Below are 10,080 nucleotides of genomic sequence, written 5' to 3' on the forward strand. Positions count from 1 at the left end.
CTGCCAGATGTAATTACTGATTCAAATGGAATTTTTAATTCTTATATTCCAGCTAAAAGTACTCTTATTCTTGATGACATGCTAAAAGCATGAGATTATGGTCGGTTCCAAAAGAAAAGAAAAAAGAGCAAATGTTCATGATGATCATACTAATGAGGCATGAATTGCAAAAGAGGTTAAAATATAACTCTTTGACCCCTGAAGAGGTTTAAGTGTCTAAAAGCAATAAAGCGATTTCAATATGTTATGTCATAAAAGAAATGGAACCGATAAAAGAATAAAATTGTCAACAATAATTTTATTGATGATACTACATGATCAAATGAGGATCTTATATATAAATTTGTCAAGAGATACAGACAAGACAAAAAAATGGTTGGCCAATAGAAAAGAAAAGACGCAATGTAACAGGGATTTGTGTATCTCTGGCCCATGCACTTGAAGTGTAATGCTAGTATTATGTAAATAGGTATTTGTACAATATAAAGAGAAATAAAGTCTGGTGGTGGATTAAATTACAGGTCTTATCAATCTGGCAGTCTGGTAATAAATGAAGTTTTTTCATGTGCGTCTTAGAAATATATATAACTATAATGTATGACTCACTTTATAGTGAAATTATATGTGAATCCCAGAAAGATTCAAATCCTCGTATAAATTCAAACGATCCAATACAGGAATAGATATAGATCATAATGTATGAAAATCCTTGAAGTATTTAAGTTTCTAGAAGCATACAATTATGTTTTCAAGAACACTATTTAAGTAAGTCTCTATATGAGACATATGTGGTTAATATTGACTGAAGGAATGATGTAAACATATTCCAACTTGTTTGTTTGTGAAAAGATTCAAAATGAGTTTGTTATCAGTACTGTTTATGATGATAGTATCAAAACTTCTGATGAGTTTTCAAAAGCTGCGAATTATTTAAAGAAAAAATTTGAAATAAAAGCTTTCGAAAGAATTGATATAAATAAGTCATATCCATTATGTGATTAAGCAACATTCATTATATGTTTCGGTAGTTGCAAGATCTTTAGATATGGACTAAAGATTGATTTAGACCTCCAGAAGGTAATGAATAAACACTTGGTCCGGAAGTACCATATTTTAGTGTCACTGAAGCATTTATATATCTATCTAGCCATATAGAATCTAAGCTATCATTTACTGATTAGCATGATATAGTTCTTTATCAACATGAAGATATTGGAATGAAGTTTAAAAATATTCTTGTCACTTTAAGGATATCGTGGATGTAGTATTATTTTATCTGAAGGTACCTAAGACTAATCTTAATGGCTATATAGATAAAGTATTCTTGTTTGATCCTCCTGTCAAGAGATTATAGTATGATCCACGTGTAGGTAAATCATAAAAGGACTATTTGTCTCATGATTTTCAGAAGATTATGAAATTCATATTTGACTTTTTTATCTCATGATAATATTTGGAAGGGTTGTTCATTATATGTAACATACAAAAAATTATTAAATTAAATAAAATAATAATTTATTATTAAGTTATAAAAAACAAAAAGACAACTTTCCACCAAAATTGGTGGAAAGTTGGAGGGCAATTGACTTAGAGAAGAAGTTTGGTGAAGTATTAAATGAGAATGGAGAAAATGAGGGAAGAGTATTAATGAAAGGGGGAGGGAAAAAAAAGAGGAAAGGACGGATGGAGGTGGAAAAAATGGGAGGAATAGTACAAAAAGAGTTAAAAACAATGGAGAAACATTAATGAAGAAGAAAACAAAGGGGGAGGGGCAGTTGACAGAAGGAATAGGATGAGGCATAGCAGAAGAAAATTGACGAAGGGAATTAAATGCGAGGATATTAAATACAAGCACCTTTATCTTCCCTTCACTGTGCGTGAGGAGCAGAGAAAGAGAGAGACGAGTGAGTTGAGTTGCAGAATACGTGACAAGTTTTGAAGATCATTTAGGTACACAAAACTACTTCTTTTTATCATATTTTCTTTATGAATACTTTTTATATATTTAGAGTTTTATATTATTAGTTTCATTATCAAGTTTAGAGAAAATTTTTACTGTTTAGATATGAAGTAAATATAGAGTTTTTGATAATATATGATCGTAGAGAATTTAAAGATACATTATTAAGAAATTTTAATCGGTTTATATTTGTTGAATGACTGTTTTGAGAATTTTAAATTGAGATTTTAGTTGAAAAACTTGTTATTTAGACATATAGCATGTTTTTACCCATTAAATTTAAGTTAAATAATTTATTTGAGTTATTTAATATATTATTGAGGTTTTAATCGGTTTAAATCTTGAAAAAGTAAATATATATATTTTTAAAATAATTTTTGAAGGATTGAAAAAAATTGTAAATTGAAAATTTTATGAAATTAAATAAAGTTACAGTTTATTTATAACTCAAAGTGTTTGGTTTAAGGAAAAATTTTAAAGGAGACTATAATAAATAATTGAGAATTTTAATATAAAATATTTAGATTTTGGGTAATAAAAATATATTTACTTAAGTTGTTAAATCTAAATAGCCTTATATGTAAATTATATATCTTCAAAATAAGATTATATCTATTATAAATGGTTAGATTTGGGAGAGTCAATATATCTATGTAATTTTGGTTTAGAGGGTAGTCTTAGAATTTTTAGTAGTTTTTGAAGTACTTTTAAGTTTTATATTGATAAATATTTATGTGCAATTATGTAGACCCTTGAGAATTTTGGAGTAATCTTTGTGTAATATTTGTAAGCTAAAAAGTATCAGGTAAACTCTGAAAATTCTTTCTTGTACATGTGAATTGTGTATGATTATATTGTGAAACTAATTTTTATATTACTGAAATATAATATTATGAATTTTTTTAAATAAATGTTTTGGTATGTTATCTGATTTTATAAAGATTTATTGCTAGTAATTATGATCAATATTCAAATATATTAATAGCTATGAAATTATCATGAGTTGCTGTTAAATGGTATATGAATTTTATTGCTATCTTATTTTTTTATAATATATTTGAGAATATATTTATGATGCATCATTATTATATGACATGCATTGTTGGGTTAAGGATAGAAGGAGATTGCATGGATATAAAATTACCACATGGTATGCCATCACTCGGTGCACAGTGAATGTCACTTGTTAGGGCCCCTTTTTCCATGTTTTCCTTTGGCCAGGAATTCATTGGAGTTGTGGGACATGTGACACCTCCCTATGCACAAAGAAAGGGAGTCATAATCCGAGCTTGAGCTCTATATCTTTGGTCGAATATATCTTTAGTATCAGTGAGCTTGGAATAATTCAATAAATGAATTAGTTCCTATCGGACTATGTGTTAGCCTATGGCTCCAGTTAGCGGTATAAGGGTGGACAGTGATATAAGGGAGGCAGCATATTGCATTATTTTTTAATATATTAGAAAAATGATATTGGTATATTGTTGAAAAAAATGAAATTGAATTGAATGTATCAAATCCGTGATTTTTAATATATACATATACACATACATATAAACAGATTTTTGATTTATCATATATAGTTTGCTTGTATAGGTTAGAATTTCAATAGTAGTACTGATATGTTTGATCTCACCCCCTATATTAATAATTTTTAGGTGAAGGATCTAGTATGAATCAAGAGAGGCACCAATGGAGTGAGTCGTGAAGACTTTTGACTCCTCAAGCACATGCTATGTTATATTTTTATTTGTCATAACTATAAGACTTTAATAGTTTATTTTGTTGTTATGTTAGAAACATTTTGAAATTATGACTTGTTTGGAGTATTAGTAATGTATAAATTTTATATGAAATATTTTATCAAGTATATGATATAATTATGAGAGGTGTTACATTATATTAGACTTTGCGGGTTCGAAGATGTCAACTGATGTTGCCAAAAAGGGAAGTTGATACACGCTGTACTCTTTTTTCCTAGTATATGGTTTTTGTCCCACTTAGTTTTCCTAACAAGATTTTTAATGAGGCAGCATGCATAGTGTTTCAAATGAATGATGTATTCTTTTTCTTTCGTTGGGTTTTTATCCCACAGGTTTTTCCTAGTTGAAGTTTTTCAACAAGACACATTCATATATATTGGACATCCAAAGGGGAGTGTTATGAATATAATAATATCTTGTGGATATCCATATATCTCTCCCATTATCTTTCTCTCCTATAATCTCTAATATCTCTCATTATCTCTATATCCCATAATTATCTCATATTATTATGTAATCTGTAGGTGCTATCAAAGGTATAAAGCTATGCCTATAATAGAGGTTATATATAATGATTGAACACTCTTAAATTGATACTCCTCTTTTGATCCTCTGATTCTTTTCTAGAACCTTTATTTTTTTAGCCCTTGTATATTTGTGAAAAAGCAAGGCATAAATAGGGCAATAGCCAAAAAGCTTTGTTCTTCAAATTAATACGTGCATCTATCTTTAATACTTCCATGTGGATAAAAAAAATTATATTATTTAATTTTATCTTTTTGTAATTTTGATATATTTTTATTTTTGAGAGGAGTAAAATTTTCTTTTTGATAAAAAAAATTTTTCCCACAAATAAAAAGAATATGGACTATCCACATTGAATTTGAATTATTTAAAGACAAATTTAGGGGGGAAAATCCCATTAAAAATTTTATTGGCGAGGATAATCTAAAACCAAATTCTGATAATCTATATGTATAAAATTTGTAAGAGTATCGAAACTTTTCGTATACGTAGATGCCTGCAGTTGCAATGAGATGAAAATTTATGTTTACTTGGAGCTGCTTAATATAAAAAAATTTACGTAAATTAGAACAAAACTTATATTACATACTTATTTCATATTTTATAATTATGATTGGAAAACTATTTTTAAATATTTTAATGGTCATTCCAATAAGTTCTACAAAATAGCCAGTTTGGCAAAGTGATAGGACAGCAAACAAGACCCATGTCTTAGGAGTTCCTTTCCATTTGAGAATTCTTTCGCCCCTTGCTAGTGTCAAAGGGTTTATTTGAAATGACTTATAAATAGTTTTTTAATGGTAATTTGTTAAATACAAGAAAAATACGTGATAAGAGTTTTATCTCGACTTACGTGAAAATATTTATAAGCAATTACAAACTGCTAATCCAAACAAGCCTAAAAGCAAAGCTTCCACGCCACAAGCAGTGGGGAGTAGCATGGGTTTAAAGGAATTTTCAAGCCCTCCTTCAAAACCACTTCACCACTGTATTTTTTTTTTTCCAACTATTTTGAGCACCAACTATATTGCTGTATTATCTTGTTTATAAGGTATTTTTAATACTCCTTCGGTCTTTAATATAATACCCATTTCACTAATTTGATTAGATTAAGGAAGTTGGGTAAGTTAGTTAATTATAAGAAATGTGATACGTTTTTCCTAAATATACCATAATCATCTTTCTTAATACCCCTCTTCCTCTTCTATTTGGTTATGATTGAGAGAGTATCCATAGGGGTAATTTAAAAAAAATTGATAAATATGAGAAACGGGTCTTATATTTAGGACCAAAACTAATTCAACAATTGGGTCCTATATAAAGGACCGGAGGAGTATATTTTATCATAATAAAAAATCTTAAACATCATTAACAATATATTAAAATTTAATAACTTTTTAATTCTACTTAATTTAATACATGTATTTTAATAAAATAGTAGTTTACATAATAATAGATTAAAAGTAAAATCACACATTTATGATTTGTACAATAAATTTAGGAAATTTGGTTTAAAAAAAATCTCCATGTAAAAACTTAATGGGATAAAAAATCCTAAATTTAAGCGCGTCCAACCATGATTTGTGAGTGTAACTTTTCTTCTGTTGTTAGTAACATATCTTTCACTGTATGCAAATGACTTCTATATTGATGATTGTTGGACATCATTGGTGATATGTTGCACATAGCAGAAAAAAAGTTGTACCCACTCAAATTTAGGTTCTCTTAGCCAATTAAGTTTTCAAACAGAGATTTTTAACCAAATTTTTCATAAATTTAATAATAAGACGACTTGAATGTTCTCTCTACCGAATAATAGACCAAAAAGAATGCTTTCTCTACCTTACAAATCAAACCATAAAAGATAAGCATATATTATTTTGACCAGATAAGTATGTGGTCCATAAAAGCTAAACATGGCCAGATTTTCAGAGTTGAAGACTAACCAAGGTTGGAAAATAAAAAACAGTATTGTAAACACAATTGTTAGGGCCCTAGCACATACCCCAAACGAATCTAAAGCCTAAAATGATGTGATTTTCCCCTAGCACACAGCAGGACATTCTTAGTGGATAGTCTATAAGTACTTTTGTAAGCGCTTTATGAGTTTGGAGGCCTGCCCTAGTCCTATGAGCTCTCGAGACCCAATTCACATAAACTTTTTTATAGCAAAATAAAAAAAATACTCATACAACATCATGCTTGATTTTTATGAATGGTATCTTAATTTTGGATCCCATGATTGTCTGGAGCTGCTTAATATAAGCACTTGTGAATACTTTTATGTAAATTGAGATAAAACTTTACCTACATACTTATTTCGTATTATATAAATTATGATTGAAAAGTTACTTTTAAATATTTGAGTTGCCATTCCAAACAAGCTTGGATCCTTCTTTTATACTTTGCCCCAGAATGACTTTGAATTTTTCCAAATTAAGTTGGAATAGCTTATAATAAGCAACTTTTCAATCGTAATTTATGACAAAGAAGATAAATATGGGAAAAAAATTTTGTCTCAACTTATATGAAACTTATTTATAAGTACTTTTGAAGGTGATTTCAAACAGACCATAAATCAATAATTTAAAATAAAAGTTACAGAACAAAGTTATATTTTCTCTAACACAGTAACACTAGTCCAAAAGCTTTGCTCCGAGACACTTCTACTCATTAAATATGCATTAATTGTATTTTTTGGAAACAAATAATTGTAATAAAAATATGCTATTCCGCTATTGTGTCAATGGCCTTGGTCCTTGTGGCATAATAATGGCATACAAACATCTTTGTAAGTAAGTTTAGGAAAAAATTTGACTGAATTAAAAAACATAACCTAAATAATTGAACTAAATAGACTACAAAATTTGACTCAGTTTTGTCTTTCATATATGAACCCATCCATTTTGTGTTCAGAAAATTCAAAATTGTTTTTTGTAAAAAGTTATTACTAGTTATGACATTCATCAATTCAATATGAAACATAATTGTGTGAAAGAGTATAGCACAAATATTTAATATATTAATCACGAGTAATTAACTATACTAAAAATGAGAGAATCGATGAACTTGAACATAGATATATTTATATTCTTATTTTCATTCATAGTATATAAGTCAATTACAATAATCGAAATTATTATTAGAAAACATCTATAAAAGCAAGTTCAAGGTGAACATTTATTACATTCAAAGCACAAGTCCAGAAGTATGATTCCTGATTTTAAAGCTATACCTTAACTACAACAGCGTAAGGTTTGGTAGCCGACCCAATCCACAATTTCCCATAATGTTCTTTCACTTCGCTCACAGACTCAAGCTCTGGACCTCCTCTTCCATCCAAAACCTCCAAAGTCTTAGCCTTCTCATCAAACTTCACTCCCACAGGGTCATCCCCTAAACTCTCATTAGTATTAGCATTTTCCGATGATGTTCTGTTACTGTTCAGACCCACCCAGAAATCCCCATTTTTCTTTCTCTTGATGTTATCTGGTGGCCTTTCAAGTTGTGTAAAGAGTTCTGAGGTGTAATTCTTGGAGCCTTTGAGCCAGAACTTTGTAATCTTTCTTGAACTTGTTTCTGCTACCAGAAGGAATGAGCCATCCTTGTTCAAAGCCACACCATTTGCAAATGCCAAGCCTTTCAGCAAGATCTCTACTTTCTTAGTTTTCGGATCATATTTCAGCAATCTTCCTGTTTTATCTCCTTTTTGGAATATCATCTCAACTTCCCTATCTCAAAGAGGAAACTAATTACAATGATTACATTAAGTTTCTCTGATTTTTTCCTCAATTATGCCTATGTAATGATGAAGAGTCTATAAGAAAATTCTGTATTTGGATCTTGGTATATCATTATGATCATTATACTAAAAACCACAATGCTTAAAAAGACACTTGGGCAACACAAAAAGATAACATACTTTGAGACATTTATATGAGATTTCGACGAACAAATGTATAAGGTATTAGGAAATATAAAACAAAAACACCACCCTTAGCTCATCTGTTCTCACTCAAGCAAGTCTTGGCTTTATTTCCTCCATTGTTCATCAATCCATTAATTCGGTGAAAAACATTTCATCATTTCATGATCACCAAATACGTCCAAAGGTTACATTTATCTCGATGACGTATATCCGAATATTTAATAAGATACATGACTTTTGGCCAAGTACCTTTGTTTAATCATATGTGAATAGCGAACACAACTGCGATTTTGCAATATTTAAGTAGACTTTATATAGCGACGTTTAATTGTGATCATAATCTATCATATGGTTATAAAACCCTTATTAATTATTCATATACCTTTAATGTAAAATATGCCTTTTCCTATCATAAACGTCATCTAAAATGAAGTTCATCCAATCTTTTTTTTTTTTTGGGTCAAACAAGTCTATCACATCTAAAAGCTCATATATATGGTGTTATGATAAGTACATGTTCAAAAAAAAAAACTTGGGTTCAAAGATTATTCGATTAGAAATGAAAGCCTTTTAAACTTTTAAACCCTACTTTACTTGTGAGGCTTGCTGGCATGAGACTCATATCAAATAGCTATGAAGATAAAGAAGAATATACCTTCTTTGGTAAACGGTGCTGCTTTCTGAGAAATAAACCACACCTGTTAGGCTATCAACATCTAAGCCGTTAAGGAATTTGAAAGGAGCATCGCCATCGTAAGCAGAAATGGCTAGTTGTTTGGCCACGCCACCACTAGGCCCGACCATTAGTAGCCCAAAGTACGCATCTGCTATATAAAGATTACATGTTTTCCTGTCAAATTTGAGTCCTAATGGCCTCCCACAAGTAGCCTCCCTGTTTGGATCTGTGGATCCATCACATAGTTTCCTATCCCTATAATCAAACATTTGAAAAATGATTAGGTAGAAAAAGCCAAGATTTCAAGCTAAGAAACGCAGACTTCTACACAAAAGAGCTAAGCCCAATATAGTTATGAGGTTTCTGCAGATCATCAATATCACATATCATTTTTTTGAGTCAGAATTTTATGAATAGCTTTAAATTCTGAAGTTGGAGATTTTGCCTGTTTGGTGAGGTGACAGCAAACTCAACCCATCCTTTCTGAGTTCCTTGCCATTTGAGAATTCTACCATCTGATATACCAGTATATGGCCCCTCTCCGATACAGTCAAAGGCGAAGCTTTCAGGACCTGAAGCGCTGGGAAGTCTGACTTCAATGGAGTTTTTCAAGCCATCCTTGAAAATCACTTCACCAGAAGCGAAGGTGAAGGTTGCTGCACGTGAGACTAACAGAAGGAAAAAGAAAACTGAGGAGAAAGAAGAAGAAGAAGAAGGCTCCATGGGTTATAGCGATGGAGAGATCATCGAGAAATACAGCATAGATATTTATATATGTGTGTGTAATATTGGAATGGGCGTCTTCCTCTCCCTCTTTGTCCTTTCGTCAGCGTGGATCAAAATTTTAATTGTTTAGAATTAACATTTTAAAAAACCATTTTTATAATTTTACATAGAAAATATATAAATAAATTGAAATTGCTAAAATTTAGTTTAAATAGTTCAAAACTATATATAGACAGTTTAATACTGTAGTAAAAAATTAAAAAAAAATTATTTATAAGATCTTTCAATAATGTTCTATAATTATCATCTGTTGAAATTAGAATTTTAATAGCTTGAATTTATTTATATAAAATAATAATTTTATATAATATTAAATTTAAACGACTAAAATTTTGATCCAATAGTAGTAAAAAAAATTGCAAAGGAATTAACTACTCGCTCTGAAAATTTTATTAGCGAAAGATTGAAGTCAAATGATCTTGTTTATTTGCTGCTTCCGCAT

The 10,080-nt window shown here is 29.8% G+C and overlaps 1 protein-coding gene across 1 annotated transcript; it reads right to left on the reverse strand.

Moving 5' to 3' along the window:
• Positions 1-7,475: 7,475 nt before the first annotated feature.
• On the reverse strand, positions 7,476-9,575 carry LOC114744687 (protein STRICTOSIDINE SYNTHASE-LIKE 10-like). Its single transcript, XM_028932860.1, has 3 exons — positions 9,298-9,575; positions 8,832-9,107; positions 7,476-7,979 (listed from the first exon to the last, which is right to left on the reverse strand). Exons 1-3 carry the CDS (start codon positions 9,573-9,575, stop codon positions 7,478-7,480), a joined length of 1,056 nt encoding a protein of 351 aa, XP_028788693.1. The 3' UTR covers positions 7,476-7,477.
• Positions 9,576-10,080: the final 505 nt, after the last annotated feature.

The sequence above is a fragment of the Neltuma alba genome, unplaced genomic scaffold (assembly GCF_004799145.2).
Source record: "Neltuma alba isolate B1F8T4 unplaced genomic scaffold, ASM479914v2 tig00000738_pilon, whole genome shotgun sequence".
NCBI lineage: Eukaryota > Viridiplantae > Streptophyta > Magnoliopsida > Fabales > Fabaceae > Neltuma > Neltuma alba.

What these genes read in the sequence shown, in the direction of transcription:
- LOC114744687 (XM_028932860.1), bottom strand. Translation starts at nt 9,575, where the DNA reads ATGGAGCCTTCTTCTTCTTCTTCTTTCTCCTCAGTTTTCTTTTTCCTT. An exon ending in GCTGTCACCTCACCAAACAG is followed by an intron (nt 9,108 to 9,297) that starts GCAAAATCTCCA and finishes GTTTGATTATAG; the next exon opens with GGATAGGAAACTATGTGATG. An exon ending in AGCACCGTTTACCAAAGAAG is followed by an intron (nt 7,980 to 8,831) that starts GTATATTCTTCT and finishes TCTTTGAGATAG; the next exon opens with GGAAGTTGAGATGATATTCC.